Source organism: Pelodiscus sinensis, chromosome 5 (assembly GCF_052426305.1).
Source record: "Pelodiscus sinensis isolate ZL-2025 chromosome 5, ASM5242630v1, whole genome shotgun sequence".
In the NCBI taxonomy this organism is placed as follows: Eukaryota; Metazoa; Chordata; order Testudines; family Trionychidae; genus Pelodiscus; species Pelodiscus sinensis.
In genome coordinates, this window is record NC_143056.1 from 23063191 (window position 1) to 23083847 (window position 20657).

Genomic DNA, 20657 nt, shown 5'->3' on the forward strand with positions numbered 1-20657 from the left:
CTCTGGTGTTTACTCCTGTACCCATAGAGACTCAGGGCCAAAGTAGGCCGCTCTGAGGAAACTTCTCTGACAAGAAAATGTGCTGGTTTTATCTGCTTACCTAGGTCTTCATATTTGTTCCTATCACCAATATCTGATGCCAGTGGTAGAGGGGCATGGGCCAAGGCGAGAGAGAGTACAATCAAAAACACAACATATTTCTGTAACTTTTGGAAATCATGTACTTAGATTTAGTAGCATAAATTTAATGCAGACTTTTCTGTGCAAAACTCTTCTGTGCAAAGCTCTTCCTTCTTCTGTTTCTTCTTATGCTGCTTTACCATCTGTTGATGAATTTAAATAAATATTAAATTATTGTTAATATAAATATATTCTCTGGTCTGCAATATGTGATCCAAATGAAATCCTGGCTTTCTTTGGAATTAGTGATTTCACTGTTGCTGAATGGCTGTACTGACAGCATGCATAAAATTTCAGAACTCACTAGGTCCTTTGGACCATAAAGACTCCACTCTTACACAGAGGAAGTGGGTCTGCAAGAAATCTGAGTGTGAGATAAATATTTAAAATTGTTAATTGCATACAGAGTATATTTGGGAAAGGCTAGGAGAGAAAAAATATTACATTTCCAGCAGAATAATAAAGTAGAATAATTTAAACAACTTCCAACTTTATATACAGTCAAATATTGACAGTAAAATCCTCATGCTTCATATTTTATCAATATTTTTCTCTTTGGTTTGTCACGGGGAAAAAAATCTTAGGCAATCTCAAGTAACTATTGAGTCACACTAAATTAGAATGGTTTCAGTGGAGAATTAAGCCACAGAAATAGTGCAGCATCTTTTTTTATTAAGAAAAAACAATGGCAAAGGTTACAGACTGAAATGTAAATGTAACTATGTTAAATAAGGATGAGGTGACCGCATGTTAGGAAAATAAAATCAGCACAAGATAGCATAAGAGAAAACTAACCCACAATAAATCTATTTTTTGTGCCGATAAATAAAATAACTACAGAATGAACAATTGAAAATTGACCTAAGACATTTTTTCTGGATTTGGAGGGAAGTACTTGATGGAACTTTTATTATAACAACATGGATATGTGTGGAAGTGAGAAAAGGAGGTCTTCAACAGTAAACAGAAAAAATAATTAATCTATCATCCACAATCATCCGAATGATGTCAGTCTGGATTATAACTGCCTATAGAGAGAAGAACTTCTAATTTTCCTAGGCTATTTTGCAATATTGAATTAGAGCATTTTTCCAGATGTGTGTTACGTATACAGCTAAGTAGGCCAACAGGGCACTCTGCTGCTTCATTGAATAAAGCTCTTTGTAAATTAAGCACAATACTTTTATGAAGTGTTTGGCTAAGTGGCCACCTGAATGGATGTAAACAAAGCACACCAAAATTAATATTTTTCGATGTTCTAAGAAATATTTTCTTCACTGAAATAATTTCATAGTGAGCTGAAATAAAAGCTTGGACACAAAAACAACACCTTGGATATAGATTTTCATTTAAGGTTCAGAAAGCAAGTACTGTGGAAAACACTCTGCACATCAATAATCAGTCATAGAAGTCTGATATAAATTGAGAAATTGCATATTCCTGCCAGTAACAGCATTTATATAAATGCCTAATAGGATGGAAGAGACAATTTACAGAAGGTAAAGATAGAATTAAAAAGTCTGGAGCCAGATCTGAACAGGGATCCAGATCCGAAGTTTTCCAAAGATAGATGAGATGTATTGTTTGAATTCAGATCCAAATCATTTCAGAATTTTGATATGTTTCTTAACATTCATTCAAGCAATACCTATGATCCTGGCTATCACAGTAAGTGCTTCTGTAGTCCCCTTACTAAAGGTGCCTCTGCTTATTTTCTGGGAAGATCCTGTGTGCTGCAATCTAGCCCCAGAGACTACAATTCCCATGAGCCCTTGAGGAAACCAGGAAGGAAGTTTTGTTTTGGAAGAGGGGGGGTCTGGGTCTCTCCATGTGTGTGGAGAGAGACTCTCAGCAGTCTGTGGACTCTTCCCTTTGTTTTTTGGAAAAAAGGAGTCAGGCTTCTGTGGAGGAGTTTTAGCCAGTCCAGGAGTTATTAGGTTGAAGCTACAGACTTGGATTCAGAGCCCTTGGGACTGAAATCTAGCAGGCTGCTTCTGATTGCCCTTTGGCTGTACCTGTGGCTAGAAGTACTACTCTTTACCCAGCACACAGAAGGAGACTAGAATCATCCACTCCAGCTGCAAAATCTTCAAGCGCACCCACGCAAGCAAGTGTATAGTACTGTGAGTCCTGAGGAGTGAATTCTCTGGGGTGTGTTAAACGGTGGCAGTGCAAATGCCAGATAGATATGTTCCTATTATTTCAGTATAATTTGTTAGTGTTATTCACTGTTAAACTGTTAAACTCTGTTTCTTTAAGTTGTTAAGTAAAGGTTGTTCTTTCTGCTGTAATCTATTAGATGTATATTATTTATGATTTGTAATTGTTTTGGAGCTAGATCCAGATTATTGCTGGAATAATTTTATTCCTGGAAGCTCCCAAGGCACATCATTAAGTGTGTACAGGGCCAGCCAAGTGGAGGCACCGCCATTATATGTTCGTTATGAGCAAGGGACAGCAGCAAGGGGGTAGATAGGGTTTCCACAACTAAACAACATCACCACTGAGGCACTCAGGATCTCCTTTTATGTTAAAACCGTCAGGTGCCCAGGCACACCTGTGAGTATGACTTGCTCCCGAGTAACCTGGGAAGGAAAAAGGGGGTTACACTTCCTATTTAGAACCTAGGTGTTAGTATATCTATAATCCACATGATGGATAGCAGTGCCAAATAGGGTTGCTAGGTATCCGGTATTGACCTAGACAGTCCGATATTTTTGCCTCCTGTCCGGTAAAAAAAATTCAGAAAATACCAGACACCTAAAATGTCCGGTATTTTCTGATTTTTTCCCAGCCAGGAGGTGAAAATACTGGGTGCTTACCTGGTTCTACAAGGGAGCTGTCTGGCCTGGAGCAGGAAGACAAGATGGTGGATGGCCGCCTGCAGCCTGTTAGGACCAAAAAGCCTCAAAAGCATTTCTTAAAGGGAGCACGCTGTTTTTTAATTTTTTTTGCCTAATAACTTTAAGGGTCCTTTTTTTTTTTTTGGCTCAACAACTTTGGTCTGCTTTTTTTTTTCTCAACAGAATTTCCTCCCCTGCAATTTTTTTTGTGGGGGGGAGGGGTTTTTGGTATTTTTGGTTAAACCATCTGGCAACCCTAATGCCAAGTTCAATATTAAACTATTTGTACAGTGAAAAAGAAGCTGTTTCATTAGCTGTTCACTTTGGCCTCATCTATAATAGGAGTCCTGGACACTGGCAGGAGCTGCCCTCAGCATTCGATGTACAGGTCTATACTAGATCCACTAAACTGAACTCCAAAAGATTGACCTCCAGAGCTTCAATTTTCTGGTAAGTATAGACACGGCCTTTTTGTGAGCTTAGCTCAAACTGTTACTAGCAAAGAGGGGTTTCCAAACAGGCAGTTGATCTACTTACTTTTGTGTACTTGATTTCACACTGGGTTTACTTTTCCAAGACAGAGTGCCTTCAATTCCAAATGACTTCATCCTTGCAGGAGCTTCTCAATGCCTTGCAGAACTAGGTTATTAAAAAGAAAGAAAGAAATTGAGAGAGAGAGAGAAATGTAGACACTTTAAACTGAGGTGGTTAGTTATCCTTAATAGAAAGAACCTTAAATGAGGCTTTAACAAACTTGTCCTTATTTGCAAATCAACAGTTTGTGTTGCTCTAAGGTGTATATGTCAGATCCAAACTTGCCAATTTTAAATATTTATGAGTTAGGACTGCTAAACTACTTGGTGTTCAACCTAAATTCTTTCACCAATCGTTGTTTAGGGCAGCAAAGCAATTCAAACTTGAAGTTTCTAGCTTTAGCCTTTTTTGAGGTATTTTAGCACTTAGGAGTATATGGGGAAATTGCATGTTTTAACTCATGATTCCAAGGACATAACTAATTTTGCCCAAATTGTATTTAAAAATATGACACTGGACTAAGATGAACCATGAAAAATTGTATCTCAAGCACAGGGGATTATAAAACTATATTTACAACAAATTGACAGCTTTTATATGCCTAGTTTAACATCAGTGTTCAATTACCTTTCCAGAGAAAATAGTATAACCCAACCAGTAACATATGTACATCCTTACAAATGACACACTGAGCAATAAAAATTATGTCTACATAGCTGTAGTAAAGCAGTAATTAAAAACAGTTCACTGAGGAGGAACATAATTTCCTCCATGTATATGGTCCTCATCCATCATTCCTATGATTCTTATGGCCTGTGTTCATAGAATCATAAAATCATGAAAGATTCATGCCATGGAAGAGACCTCAGAAAGTCATCTAGTCCAACACACTGCTCAAAGCAGGACCAATCCCAGCTATATCATCCCATCCAGGGCTTTGACAAGTCTGGCCTTAAAAATCTTTAAGGATGGAGATTTCATTATCTTCCTAGGTAACCCATTCCTGTGCATCACCACCCTCCTAGTGAAATTGTTTTTCCTAATATGCAACATAGATCTCCCCCAGTACAACATGAGACCATTGCTCAATCTCTTCTCATAAGTCATGTACTCCAATACCCTAAGTCATTTTTGTCACCCTCCATTGGACTCCCTCCAATTTGTCCACATCCTTTGTGTAATGGGACCCCCAAAACTGGACATAATACTTCAGATGTGATCTCACCAGTCCTTAACCGAGGGGAATAATCACTTCCCTTGACCTGCTGGCAATGCTTCTACTAATGCTGCCCAGTCTACTGTTAGCATTCTTGGCATCAATAGCACACTGTTGATTCATATCCAGCTTCTCATCCATTGTAATCTCCAGGCAAGATTATTGTGGGAGCCCACATAAAAAGCTTTGCTAATGTCAAGGTATATCACATCCATCACATTCCCCATATCCACAAAGCCAGTTATCTCATCATATAAGACAATTAGGTTGGTAAGGCATGACTTTCCATTAGGAAATCCACTTTGACTATTCCTGATCACCTTCCTCTCCTCAAAGTATATCAAAACGGATTCCTTAAGAACGTGCTCTGTGATTTTTCTGGGGATTGAGGTGAGGCTGACTTGTTTCTAGTCCCCTGTATTTTTGTTCCCTTTTTAAAAGATGAGTGCCCGCAGCCCCCACACTTCCAACCTAATTGGTTCCTGGAGAACTGTTGTAAGTCAAACTCTTATTTCCCATAGGCGCAATGTTAAAAATGGTGGTTTCATTCCTGGAAACCCATTTCATACCCTAAAAATACAACCAGGCGGGATGCTACTGTAACAGAGCCAGCCACAGCTCCCAGTCCCTCCCGCTGCGATTCACATGAGGCCATCTGGTGGAAGAAACAGCCTCCCGCTTTGCTTCCTGGGAGTTGTAGACCCCAGTACGCCGGGCTTGAGAGGCCACATTGGACCAGAGCAGGGCAGTCACTAGGAACAGGCCACGCTGCTGGCCAGCACTGGTACTGATGCGTGGAGTCTGCATCATATGCTGTTGTAAATGCAGAGGGTTGTAAGTTGGGATGTCGTAAGTTGGGGTTTGCCTGTATTATATTTGCCTTTTTTCATGATATTTGTCCCCCAGTCGGCATGAGCTTACAAAGATGATGGCCAATGGCTCTGCAATTACATCAGCCAACTCCCTCAGATACATTGGATCTGTCCCCATGGACCTGTGCATGTCCAGCTTTTTTAAAAAAGCTGAGGATTGCTCACCTCCTCCCCTTACTATGCTGCCCAATTCAGCAGTCTGGGAACTGATGTCTGTGAAGACTGAGGCAAAAAAAGTATTGAGAACATCAGCTTTTTCAACTTCATCTGTCAATAGGCTGCCTGCCCCATTCAGTAGGGGTCCCATACTTTCCCTGACCATCTTTTTATTCCTGTCCTACCTGTAAAACCCTTCTTGTTGTGCTTCCCATATCTTGCTAGCTGCAACTCCAATTACATTTTGGCCTTCCTGATTACACCCCTTCGTGCTCGAGCAATATTTTTATACTCCTCTTTAGGAGGAGGTCCCTGTGTTAGACAGTAGGTCAGGCCAGATGACCACAATGGCCTTAAAAGCGATTAACCTATTTTACCTTTAAAATGGCCATTCTTCATCATGTAAGGGGACCTTCTAATGGGAAATAACTCCCACAGACTAATTGTAATCATGGAAACTGCCTATATAATCAGGAATATTTTAAGTTGTCCTGATTATATAGGTAGTTTTTATCTTTGCATATGTGCTGATGATGTACATAATTGGAGCAATGTGCCTTAGTCAAGCTAACTGCAATCATGAAATTACTCAAGCCAATTAAATTGTACAGAATGCTATGATTACTGTCTTTTTAATAAAACATCCCTGCAGTTCCCAAGCCCATAGATGCTTCAAACCAGCTGCAGCAGCAAGGCTTTAACTCAGACTTCAGGTTAGTGAGTGGCACATGACATACCCCTTATAAGCCTGAATTCCCTAAACAAGGAGATATCAGCAATATGGACTTAAACATTAAATACAGGACAGCCATGCACGATCATTTATGCCTTCGTTTAACATGATCCCATTGTACTTTCCTTGTGTTACTAAAATACAAAGAAAATGAGTTTGTTACAGGTTTACTGCACTAAAAATTGACTTACAAATAGTCATTCTGTGTTTTTAAATTGAATTTTGCAAATAAAGGATTTCTTAGGGGATTTACTTTATCCTGTCAAAAGTTATCTGCCTACAGTGCATTGATAATAATGTACTGGCTTAGTATTCTCACCTACAATGTGTGAAGCCAGAATGCCACCTGCAGGGGATCTGGCTGGCTCATATTGTCTAGAAGCTACACATATTGAAGGTTGTATCCTGTTGTTGAAAGAAGCAGCAGCATCTGGCCCTAGAACTATTTTAAAGACTGTGACCATTACAAATTTGTCCATTCACCGAGGGATCATTTATAAACTGTTTACAGCAATTTCTTTGTAGCATATGGCCATTAAATCACACACTATTGCTCCTGTTCTCTTGGCATAATTTGGTGATAAAGATGCAAACTTTAATCTAAGGTTTGACCATGTAATTTCCTCCATTTCAGTTCACCTGACACATCACTGCAACTACATAGTTCTGCGTGGAAACCATCTTCACTCTTCAATCTTCCAAATACATCTGGTAAAAATTATCAGCATTATTTTGCCATCTTTTGTTAGTCATGTTTATCTAAAAGGCTATTAACCAGGGGATAAAATGGTGTCCTTGGCCTCTGTTTGTCAGAGGCTGGAGAGGGATGGCAGGAGACAAATCGCTTCATCATTGTCTTCGGTCCATCCTCTCTGGGGCACCTGGTGCTGGCTACTGTCGGTAGACAGGATACTGGGCTAGATGGACCTTTGGTCTGACTCAGTACGGCCGTTCTTATGTTATCTTATGTTATATCTTATGTTTCAGCCTTAAAAAAGGTTGGTGCATTCTTGTAATGGGGTTTCAAATATGGACACTTATATTTTTCATCAGCGGGGGAAAAACTGTTTTAAGTTATTGAATTACTCAATTCAAAGAGATACTGCATGAGACCTTGGCAATGTTGACATTCCTCTAGCATGCATCTAGGTATGTACTATTCCACCCAACTTTTACAAAAAAAAGGAGCTTAAAAAAAAGGATTAAGTACTAAATAAAATAAGGAGTCAGATATAAGGGGAAATGAGCTAAGCAGAATTAATTTAGTTCAGATTATTTTCCAATTTTCTACCTTCTTCCTTAAGACTGAATTACAGTAGAGTCCCTATCATCCGACTTTAACAGGACCGACGCATGGTCGGATTGCCGAATATGTCAGATGATAGGGACTGCTGGAGCCCCATCAGCTGCTCCTAGAGAGCACTGGGACAGCTGCTGCTGCCGGGGCTGCTTCTTCCCTGGCGGCGGCAGCAGCAGCAGCAGCAGCAGCAGCAGCAGCAGCAGATGTCCCCGTGCTCTCTAGGAGCAGCTGATGGGGATCCTGCTGGGGCCGCGTCTTCCCCGGCAGCAGCGCATCAGCTGCTCCTAGAGAGCACGGAGACAGCTGCTGCTGCTGCCGCCGCTGCCGGGGAAGAAGCGGCCCCGGCAGGAGCCACATCAGTGGCTCCAGGGCACGGGGTGGGGGAACGGCCTCACTCGCTGCCCCGTTGTCCCAGGCAGGCGCGGCAGCAGCTGCTCCAAGAGAGTGAGGGGGCAGCAAGCAGGGCCGTTGTCCCTGCCCGCGCTGTATCCGACCTTGCAGCTCCCAGGGTCAAAGTCCCCGGGAGCTGCAGGGTCGGATAAAGCGGAGTATTGGATTACCAGGAGTCAGATAATCCGGACTCCACTGTATATTGAATTAAGAACTAACTTGTGCCAGTGAAGTGGCAAGTTTATTAGCACTCTAATTCAGCTGTGAAATTTAAGAGGTTTTTTTTTTTAAGTTCAAATAGGCCAAGTATTTAAAAGGCATCTGTTTTGCTGTCTATGAAAGTTGGGTTATAACCCTTATTTGAAAGGTGTGACACTGTATCTTGGGAGAGTGGCCCGTCACTCCCGGCCATATTCCTCATTTTTATATCTTCACTTGTGGCTTTTCCTACCACTTACAAATAATCCTATCACCTGAAACTTGTGCTGATAGAACCTGTGTGCCATGACACATAGAGAGAGAGAGAGAGAGAGAGAGAGTGTGTGTGTGTGTGTGTGTGTGTGCGCGCGCCAACGGGGAGAGTAAAGGGCGTTGAACAAGGGTGCATTTAAGGGGAGAGGGTAAGAAGGCTGCAATCCTCCCTAAGTTTCTTACCATATCAGGACTCTTTCTCCTGCCTCCCTTTTAAGAACAATCCAGGCAATGCTTTGTCCTCCCCCTCCTTTTAGCTCACTAGGGTGAAAGAAATGCAGGCTCATGAAGCACAAATAAAGGCTAAGCCTGGGTCTTTTGTTGTGCTTGATAGAGACTTGCCCAGCCCATGCAGGAGCAGCTGGGTTAGAATCAGAGCTTCTGGTGCCATTATTGGCAAGAACAGAAAGAACTGCAACAGGAAATGCAAAACATAAAGGTGAGCAGTCAGCTTATTGCTTGCTTGCATCCCTTAGCTTACTTTTCTCCCCTCACCAGCCTGCCAACAGCAACATAGGTAGCTTTTCCTCTGCAGGCTCTCACCCCACAGCCCAGGCTCAGTCACTGTCTGAAAAGCTAGTTCACTCTTCTCTCCTCCCATCCTCTTTGGGGGCTGTTCTTTGCTCTACCAACAGGAATACAGAGGTGTATCTGGCAGATCCAATAGCAGGGCTGGGAACTTCTGCAGCACTTTTTTCAAATTCATTGAGACAAGCAAGCTGAGGCAGTGGTGGGTGGAGAAGGAAGCTGAGAAGATGATTATTGCAGATTTCATTATGATTTGCCCTCAGCCTCACAGGTTGTTATGTTACAAAAGCAGGGAGGAATAAGCCCTTTGATACCAAGAGACATCGAGTTGTTTAGGCAGGGCTGCCCTCTTCAAGTTTCCCAACTTGGAATGTTTCAGTGCTCTGCTGCAAGAGCAGCAGAGCTGAAAAATGACCGCCTGGGATGGTTCCTACTGTCAAGAAACAAACATGAGCTGTCACACCACAAACATTGCTTAAATTACACTTACAGCTTTCCCATTTTTTTCCAGCTCTCGAATTTTGGGGGGAATGGCAATACCCCTGCATGGGTACCTATTCTATTTAGTCCCACTTGTTTGAGTCTTTCCTTTGACTACAAAGCACTTTGGGTCAAATTACCAGGTAGGGCCATACAGGCTGTTACACACGAATGTTGATTCCTCAACTGGTTGCAATTGCACTTTATAATTCTAGGATTTTCCCAGAACACCTTTTAAAAAGCTGCTGTTATTTTTACATATGCAGATACAAACAAATGCTGCCCTAAGCAGCCAGCCATTTTACAAGCTGTATGTCTACTGTGCTGTGCTGTATGTATTTCTCTTCCAACTAGTAAGTAATCTTAGCTCCTGTTTACTTATTCTTTAATATTTCTGAGGATGGCAGAGTCTCACAAACTCGAGTACTTTCCCTGAATGTCATAGAGGTGATGTTTATACTGTCAAATCCTTTGAGCAACACACTAAAAATCTCCTTCCAATCTGGAATGTGGTTTGTTTTTCAGTAATTTATTTATTTTTAAGAAATTAACTGTTTCATTCTCCTCTTCACAATTTGGACCAAAAGTCATTTAAAAAAAATAATTGCAAGGCTAAGCAGACTTTAAGCGTATTGTATTTATCTCTACTAAAGTTAGTGTACAAAGTATCAAACTTGTATTAAGGCTCTAAAATTGGCACCTCAAGATTTGGAATGGGAAATATCTTGTTGTTGATTGTTCTAAATTTATGACTAAATTTAAAATATTGCTTTAATTAGTACATTTTTTTCTTAATTTCTTAAGAATTAGGAACACTGTTCCTATCTGCTAATTTCTAAGGGTACGTCTATACTACATGCCTCTGTTGCCAGAGGCATGTAGATTAGGCTACCAGACATAGTAAAATGAAGTGGCGATTTAAATAATCGCCGCTTCATTTAAATTTACATGGCTGCCGTGCTGAGCCGACAAACAGCTGGCGACAGAGGCATGTAGTCTAGACGTACCCTAAGTTATCACATGGAAAAAAAAGGAGGTTGGTGTGGGGTTCAGGTGCTTAAGTAGCCTCTGGAATGGAATCATGGTTAAAGCTGCCTCCCTCCCACCCCCTCCCACCCCGATCTGAAATGGTGCTATGGCTTTAAATTGCCATTGTAGTGCTGTGCCCACACACTCTGTGAAGCTCTAAAGGCTGGGGGCTGGTGGCATGCTGCAGTCCAGGTGGTGCAGAGAGCTGGCTGCTCCTGGCCCCACCCCTTCTGCCCAAGGCCCCACCATTTCTAGGAGCAAAGAGCCAGGGGCCTGCGGAGGCTGTCAACTTGTATGTTTGCATATGCAACAGACACATATTGCCTTAATTTTTGAGCTTGCTAATGCTGGAGACTCAGGCTAACTTTTCAAATCTAATTTTTGGAACTACTCCATTTAGGTGACATTATATTTAGATGCTCAATCTGCTGGACCTTGAAAGGGCCTTATGTTTCACCAGAAGGGTGCCCAGACTTTCTGAAAATCTGTACCCATTTAAGGTACTTCAGCCCAGGCACCCAGAAAGTGAGGAACCCAAAATCACTAGTTATTCTTGAAAATGTTAGCCTAATGCTCCAATCCTGTAATCTGTTACATATGAATGAATATCTATGCCCAAGTAGAGACCCCCTGACTTCAGTGCTATCATGAGGATCCTCTCCTTACAGAATAGTTTGCAAGACTGTGGCATAGCATTGAGAAAAATATGACTTTTCCTCAAAAGCACTTGTTTTTCTGTTGGCGTTGCTGCATAGTTCTAATAAATTATATGATGGGGAAAAACACAAGGGAGGACAAGATTTGGGCCAATACATATGATATGTAACCCTTCTGTCAGGTAGCACCAGTAGCAGCCAGGGCCAGGTTCAATATCTAGGGGTTCCTTTCCATCCATCCAACACAGAACTGGCTTGAGTTCCCACCTTGTAACCTGGGAAATTCACACAACACCCCTGGGTGCCTCTGAAAGGCAGTTTCTCTCCATTTACAAGCACAGAGTCTAAGGGTACGTCTAGACTACAGGCTTTTGTCGATAGAAGTTTTGTCGATAGATACTGTCGACAAAGCTTCTGTCAACAAAGAGCATCTAGACTACATCCAGTTCTGTTGACAAAGCAAGCCGCTTTGTCGACATGACAGTGTGGATGCAAAGGACAGTATAGATGCAATAACACCTTCTATCGACAGAATTCTGTCAACAAAAGGTGTTATTCCTCATAGAATGAGGTTTACAGCCGTCGACAAAACTACTGAGTTATGTCGACGTTATGTTGACAGAACTCAGCAGCAGTGTAGACGCAGGTATAGTTTTGTTGACAAAAATCCACTTTTGTTGACAAAACCCTGTAGTCTAGCCACACCCTAAGTATAGAAAAGAAACCTTTAATAAAAGGGGAGGGAAGTAACATGGCATTAATTTGGGAAAACAGTACAAATGGTTCATAACCAATACCATGAGTAACGGTCTCACTCCAAGCAGGTTGGGCAATGTGCTTTTCCTCTCGGGTTCTCAAGTGCAGCAATGTAAATGTCCCCTTCACATGACCAACCCTTCTGTGGACTCCACTCACAGACCCAAAGTTCAGAGGTGCATCTGCAGAGTTCACCTGCTATCCTGAATGTGGGTCAGTAAGGAGGCATCTTACTCACTCCACTGGTCACTTGCCATCCACTTCTCGCTGCTTTCTGCCACCGCCTTGCTCACCATTTGTTTCACCTCACTGCTGCCGCTTTCCTGGCTGCTCATTGCACCTCTCTATTGCTGCCCTGCTGGCCACTCATTATTGTCTGGCTGCTAATTGTGCTGCTGCTTCTCTGGCTGGCCGCTCATCACATCTTCTGCTGGCTTGTGGTGTATTTGGCTCTGGGCCAAACCTAGTAATTTTAGCTCCTGGCCCAATGCACAATCAGCCACAAGAAATTCCAGCATCCACTGAAGTAAATGTAAAATAATAAGAGACTGCTTATGGAGACTGTTCTAGTTCTGTCATTAGAACAGGGGTCAGAACCAGGTTGAACCAGTCTTACTGCTTTTGTGTGTGTGTGGGGGGGGGGGGGGGGGGGAGCATGCAGTCTGCTGATTCAGAGTCCTGCCTTCCCCAGTTAACTCCACAGTTTTGGCAGGGGAAACCTTGTCCATATGAGGTTATTTACACTGACAATTTCTCTCGTTTGAACTGAGTTAAATATGACATGACTTTTCTTCATTCCCACAATAACCACAGGCATTGGTGATCATATCTCACAATTCCTGACCCCACCCCAGCCAAACTGGTTTACAATAGGCAGAACATCACTGTAAAAGTTGAATATCTAGTTGGCCTAAGCAAATTGAGTGAACTGTATTTATACACGCACACATCCAGAACCTTGTTCTTTAAACACCCAGGATTTCTTTCCCATTCCAGCTAGTTGAAATGAAAGCACTGATTCAGACCCTGCTTACAGGTATATAGTAATAGTTGATTGACACATTGTATGCGTTGCAGCAAGTACGCTGAAGCTATATTTCCCATTTTAATTAATCTATGGTCTGTAAGGAGTTATTGAGACTGAAGTGGGATGGGGGGAGGCAGGGGCACTGGGAAGGATGAGAATGGTTCCAATTATGTTAACATTTCTTTTTCCAAAATTGTTATTTATGCACAAGTGACCTATGTTTATAACATACCGTTTAAATAGTGAATAGACAAAAGCAAAGAGCCTGATGTGTCCAATTAGACAGTGATTGGGGATAATCACATACTCATAGCTGTATTATTCTATAGCTAAATGATGTACATTGCACCACAGGGTAATGATTAGCCTATGGAAAAATGCAAAAGTTAGCAAAGGATTTCTTGTTGTCACTCACCCCTGTGTGTTTTAGAACACAGTGTGTTTTACAGTCATCAGATACATTTTCAGCTATTGGCACTTGCAGGGGAGTTGGAAAAGTGGAAATGAAAAACAGTAATGTGAAAACTTTAATTCTTTTTGTATTGTCTACAGAGGCTACATTTTTCATAGACATCGACAAAAACATCAGTTTTGATTTTATTCTGGGACAAGCTTGGAACGAGTAATGTTTAGTGCATTTTTTTATTTAAAAATGAGTTGGAACATTAATGATGCTAAATACTTGATACACTTAGATGAATTTTAAAAAACATTCTCAAAGGATAACACTCTGCATGTCTTTTCACAAGCTGCCCAACTTTGCAAGCCAGTGCTTGTTTATCCTGGATGCCTTTACTTGAAATATTGAAGAGAGCAAAGTTAATTTTCACCTTTAATTCTGTATATGCCAAAGAAAGTTGTGTAGCTTCACTGGCAGCAATATTTTCACTTTTGCATTTTCAATTTGAAAACCTGCTAATTATATGTAAAAGGTTTGGTGATCTTCTAAGACCCTGTTTATTAGGCCATTATTCTAATATATGCTGCATCAGATGCCAAATATATGCTTTGTGCATTCTACTTGACTGTAAAACCAAAAAAGTCCTGATTCTACTTCCCTTAAAGTTAATGGAAAAGTTCCCTCTGTTACACATTAGATCCTACATTCTTGAAATAATCTCAACTACCCAGAAATGAAGCGGGGGAGCTAGATTCAGAAGGGGAATGTAGGCACCTACCTGCCATTTTAGGTACCTAATTCAAACTTTTAGGCACCTCTGGCCTTCACAAAACCACTTCTCAGCTGTAAACTAATCCTGCAGAAGCCTGAAAAAAAATTCTGCTGATGAGCATGTGCACAGCCGCCTAAGTCCTGTGTTGCTGAAATAGCTTTGTACATACAGCACACCCAGGGCCAGATTTTAAATTAGGCACAAGAAGCATGTACCTAGAGGCGCAGTGTTCTGGGAGCACCTTACCCTTTTAAAACTGTGTGCAACATGAAAGTCAGCTGTAGGCCAAGGGATGCTGAACATGCTGCACATAGGGGCACCTAAGGTGTAATCCAGCCCCACTCACACCTAAGCCCTGATAAGAGTCATAAACTAGGTGTTCCATCACTATCTCACAGCAGGCCCAGTCTATTGTATGTGGCCAGAACACAGCAAAACAGAACAAATCCCTACAAAGGTTTTTGTGCTTCCTCTTTGTGCAGCCTAGAGCACACATGTGGGATATCTAGGTTCAAATTCCTGCTCTGTTTTATTCAGAACAGAAACTTGAATCCAGGTCCCAACATTAATTGTTCTATTATGGGCAAATGGCTGGACAGGGTTAGAATTTATTAACTTTAGTTTTCAGTCTTTTAGTGTAGAAAAGAACCTAACCTCAGAACAAAAGCTGCTTCACAGTCCATTCTTTGGGCCCAGTCCTGTGCCTTTGGAATTCTATGTCTAAATTCTCACTGGCTTCAGTAGGCTCTTTTTAAGGAAGAGGCCTATGTAATTTAGTAAATATGTGTGGCAAGCATTTTAAACTGGGTGCTGAAATTTAGTTACTTAAATGAAGACATCTAAACAAGTGGCCTGGGAGGGCTAAATGGGAACGTAGTGAAGACCTAACATTAGGACACTTAGCCCTGGTCTACATTAGGGAGTTATTTAGAAATAACTGCCTCTTATTTTGAAATAACGGGGTCGGAAGTGTGGATACTCTGCTTGTTATATCAAAATAAGGGGCTGGTTATTTCAAAATAATAATTCCTGCATTCCTTGGGGAATAAGCTTATTTCAAAATAAGTTATCTCGAAATAATTTCCTAGTGTAGACATGCCCTAAGTGTTGGATACACTGGCCACAGCCTATTATTACAAAATAATCTATTAAGTCAACACTTGTCAACGAGTTCTGAATATGGCTTGAAAATATGGAAAAGGACCTGGCAATCCTTTGATGGACACATTCTAAAATTCTGAAATAAATGCAAATAAAAAAAGGGTTAAGTAAATATAAAACACAAAGCTGGAATCATTTTGACTATTCTAATCATGGAATGCTAGAACTGGAAGGGTCCTCGAGAGGTCAAGACCAGTGATATTTAATGTTTTCCCAAGGGTTTGCTTCATGGCGGTAATAGATAACAATTAATCATCTCTTTTTATATATTTCCAATCTTGAAGATTGTTAATGTTTTAAAACTATAATGACATTTCAGCTGTCATTAGAGAGCTGTCATTCTCTACAGAGAATTCAATTCAGATTCAAGGACTGACAAACTTGGATTGCAAAGTATGAAATGCATTAAATTAATGAAGACCAAGCTATAAACGAGTGCTTCAGTATTTGTATGATTTTACATGAAATCATAAAATGCAACTTGGTTTCCAAACATTCTAGGTTCTTTTATAATTTATATAGCCATTGTTTGCTCTTTTCAGAGACGTGGATATTGTAGGTTATTTGTTAAGTTTAAAGATGCAGGTTATATTCTGATTTTTGTTATATCTGTGTATAGAGAAAGTACTTCTGTTTACTCTACTCCAGATTATTATTTTAAAATCTGTATTCAGAAAATACAGATTACATAAAATAGGTTGAATGATACTTATCCTTCTCTGTAAAATGTTTGAGTTTTACGGATGAGAAATGCTATAAGAGCTGAGTACTGAGACACTAGGCAGATTTCTTACTGAACTTTGTAACAATTTAGCCATGGAAAAAATGACTAGCCTTAAAATGATACATACAATTGCTTGGGCACTTGGCTACCCTTCATTACTTAAACTGAGAAAAGATGCCAGATTAGCAAACCACCAAATTTTCTCCTTACTGAAGTTTTATTGTTTGTCCTAATTGGTTCCATTTCTGCTTATGTATGTAAATGATTACAATAGGCCTAAACTAACCCATGTGACCTAATCTTTGCCCTTGGAAAATATGTACTTATCTGAAAGTATTTTGTTATGTATTTCTGACCCTAATAAAATATTTATTTTATATATACATTTACCTGAATTTGAACTCCTTGCCAAAAATAGTACATTTCTACTGGAAGATGCTTTTTGAAAACGAGTTAAATAAAAAGCCTCCAACAGTGGATGTAACAATTAACATATTTCATATTTGCATTCATATGAAGCATTTGTTTATAATTACAGTATTTGGAAATCTTTAGCAAAAGGCATAATCACATGGACCTCTTAGTACAAGCACACCTCTGTTTTCCATTATTCACTTAACTTTGTCTTGCCTTCCTAATAATCTGTGCTGCTAGTACATTTGATTTTCATACTAGTGTCTCTAACATGTTAGTAATAAGTAATATTTCTGAACTTTATTTTTAAAAAATAATGTGATTCATTCAAATCCTGCTTTTCAATCTCGCTAGATCTACCAACAGATCTCACTACATGGTAATTAAACCTGATGCTCCGCCACTTAAATTGGATTCACCTTGTGGTTCACTTCTTATCAAATTTGGAGAAGGAACTGTGTCTACATAAATCTATGTTATACTCAGAATAATGATGTCCTTTGACATCTCTGGGATGTCAATCAAAGGGCATCATTATGCTGGGTCTGACATGAATTTATCATGATGGCAGAACTACTGAAATTCATGAGAGCTGGATATCTGATCTTGTATGTTAATAATAATTTGCATTTGTGGTGTTTGACATCAGTCAGTAGAGTGCTGCCATGCTTGAGGGCCTAGAGATCAGTTGTCCTTGATCGCATCTTTCTCCCTCCAGAATGACAATAACTTCTTTATTTGTTTATTCAGATACTTGTTATCTGCCATCGTCTACAAAGCTTGGATGTCAGAGGCAGGATTGCATTAAAAATGAGAATGCAGCTGACTTTGCTGCTCCTGCATGATGCTGAGGGGTAATTAGTTGTGGCACACTTCATGGGAGTTCATAGTATTGTCTGTGGCCCTTATCTGTGCAGGAGCAATGGTCAAAAAGCTACCAGGGGATGAGGTTGTGTGCTAATGCTGCTACATGCCAAAAGCTGTAATCTTGACAGCAAGGCAGCCATGCTGGGGGCTCTTCATTTTTATAGCTAGAGTATGCAGGAACAGTGTGACACCTTGTCATAGGTTCTCCATGGAGGTTCTGTTTACTTCAGCTTTACCAGGGGTTCAGGAATGACTGTTAATGTGGGAGAATTACTGCTCATGTTAATGGCCCTGATGCTGCCCTCTTCAAATGCCCTTGGGACAACTGCCTCACGTTCACCAGTGGCGTTGTTATTGCAGCCTTTTTGGGGCTGGGCAAGAGGAATTCACTGGTTCCTTTTCTAAACTGTGCTCTGAACCTGTTAGAATCTGGCCACTAGAAATAAGAGGAAATGTATTTTGATAGCTAGAGGATAGAAGGATATTAAACATTATCTCTACCCAATTTCCCAGGCATAGATTTGAAAAAAGAAGCTGCAGTATATCCGTTTCCTAGCAGAACAGGAAACAGACAAAAGGAAACAAAACCACAAGTGGAGAATTGAATCTTCCTGCCTTTTTCCAAAATAAACATTTGTTTGAGAGAAAAACAGCTGGAACAATGAAACTTGTATGTCTGACACTGAAGGGCACCATGTTTGTGTCTGTTGTAGTGCAGATGAGGAGGAGGTGGTTAAGAGACCCAGGAAACATCGGGAAGTCACTGCCCAGAGATCCCCAACAGTGAGGAGGGATTTGGGACCCCTCTGAGGAGGAAGAGGTACAGCATATAAACCCCACAGAACTCAGACCTACCACAGGAAGTGAAGGTCTGGCTCTGCAGCAAGGATGCCACTCTGAGATGTTCCCTGTATTATCCTGTTACTTGGCAGTGTTGCTCTCCAGGAAGCTATACTTCCATTAATCAGTTTAACCACGGGACAGTGGAGTGGAAATGCATATCTAGGCAGCATTAGCTCCTGGTTTAGCATCACAGAACACCAGAATTGGAAGGGATCTTGAGAGGTCATGCCTCATGGCAGGACCAAGCACCATCTAGACCATCACTGATAGATGTCTATCTAATCTGCTCTTAGATATCTCCAGATAGGCAATTTATTCCAGTGTTTAACCACCCTGACAGGAACTTTTTCCTAATGTCCAACCAAAATCCTCCCTTGCTGTAGTTTAAGCCCATTGCATCTTGTCTAATCATCAGAGGCCGAGGAGAACAATTTTTCTCCCTCCGCTGGGTGACACCCTTTTAGATATGTGAAAACCACTATCATGTCCCCTCTCAGTCTTCTCCTTTCTAAACTTAATAGAGTTCTTTCAGTCTTCCCTCATAGCTCATGTTCTCTAGACTTTTAATCATTTTTGTTGCTCTTCTCTGGACATTTTGAAATTTTTCCACATCTTTTTTGAAATATGGTGCCCAGAATGGACACAATACTCCAACTGAGGCCTAATTGGTGCATAGTAGAATGGAAGAATGACTTCTCATATCTTGCTCACAACACTCCTGTTAATGCATCCCAGAATCATGTTTGCTTTTTTTGTAACAGTGCCACACTGTTGACTCATATCTATGACCCCTAGATCCCTTTTTGCAGCACTCCTTTCTAGACAGTTGCTTCCCATTCTGTATATGTGAAACTGATTGTTCCTTCCTGTGTGGAGTACTTTGCATTTCTCCTTATTCAATTTCATCCTATTTACCTCCTATTAACACATTCTAAGCTTTACCTCTTTCTGCCCTTGCCGGGAACCCCTCCATTCCAAGGAGGTGGGGTCAGAGGGCAACCGGAATTTTACTAGTTAGGGGACCCATGTTACGTTTCCTATGACTCATATTCTCCTGAACCTAATTCCCTTAGGATCTCTCCACTTCTTCCAGAAGTCTCAGTGAACCTTGCCAAGAAACCATGCACAGGACCAAGTGTTCCCTGCTGGGACTGAGGAATCTAGCTCCACTGCCAGGAATACAGTGCACAGGCAGAGCCCTTCACCCAGTTTTACACCCCCCTTATTCCTGGCTCTCGTGCCATACCTGCCAAACTGGGCATGGGCATAGATGGTGGAGCAGCTCAGAAAATAGTTTTGTGATGTAGGGGTTAAGCTGCCTCAAGCCTTAGCCACCAGTTATCTATGGCACTCAGGATTCTGGGAAGTATGGAGTTGGGTCTGGGTAAGTAGACTGTCTATGGATGAAAGAGATCTGCTGAGACCCTTCTGCCCTTCTCTCTCCTCAAGGCTGTGTCTAGACTAAATGGCTCCGACGACGGAGCCATGTAGATTAGGATTATAGGCAAAGGCAAATGAAGCTGTGATTTAAATGATCGCGGCTTCATTTACATTTACATGGCTGCTGCGCTGAGCCGACAAACAGCTGATCAGCTGTTTGTCCACTCAGCGCGCTAGTCTGGATGCTCCCCTGCCGACATCAAAGCCCTTTGTCGGCAGCCCCGTTATTCCTCGTGGGATGCCGACAAAGGGCTTTGATGTCGGCAGGGGAGCGTCCAGACTAGCGCGCTGAACAGACAAACAGCTGATCAGCTGTTTGTCGGCTCAGCGCGGCAGCCATGTAAATGTAAATGAAGCTGCGATCATTTAAATCGCGGCTTCATTTGCCTTTGCCAAAACAACAAATCTACATGGCTCTGTCGACGGAGCCATGTAGTTTAGACATACCCCAAGAGACCAAGATTCCTCTTTCTCCTCTTGGATCCCCACTGCATTCCTGTGCTAGGGAGTATGCAGTATTTCTACCTTCATGCTTTTCTACTGTTGAGGGGATTTTTTTCCTCATTTCACTTTGATTTGTATCTTCTTAGGCATATAGTGGGGACCAATGTACAGATAAAAGTCTATTCAAGAAATAGTAGGGCTTATTTTTCATAGCAGTCACACTCCCTGGGAGTTGCAGGTGCTCCACTTCTCTGAAAATCAGCCCAAATGTAACTTGCTTGTCCAAGATAGAGATTTGTTGGATTCTCTGCTTTCAACCTTGTGCAGCTCACATACAAACGTGTTCTGTTTTCAGGTAACTAAAAGCAAAAAGCCCCAACAATCCACCATTATGGCAATTGCCAGTTAAAAAGCCAACATT

General features: G+C 41.2%; 1 protein-coding gene across 9 annotated transcripts in view; it reads left to right on the forward strand.

The window, feature by feature from the left end:
* LOC149524297 (uncharacterized) overlaps nt 1–20657 on the forward strand; it is a 378401-nt gene that overhangs the window by 257346 nt on the left and 100398 nt on the right. For 4 of the 9 annotated variants that reach the window (XR_016349592.1, XR_016349591.1, XM_089778353.1 and 1 more), the window contains 2 exons: nt 3366–3473; nt 7169–7245. Coding sequence is in view for 3 of the 9 variants with exons in the window: in XM_089778353.1 (XP_089634479.1) it covers nt 3366–3473; nt 7169–7245 (185 nt within the window). In the remaining 6 variants the exon portion in view is untranslated. Of the gene's footprint in view, nt 1–1761; nt 2332–3365; nt 3474–7168; nt 7246–9029; nt 12786–13723; nt 16624–20657 lie in introns of those variants that run through there. The other 5 variants (XR_016349593.1, XM_089778352.1, XR_016349590.1 and 2 more) reach the window with 5 other exon arrangements.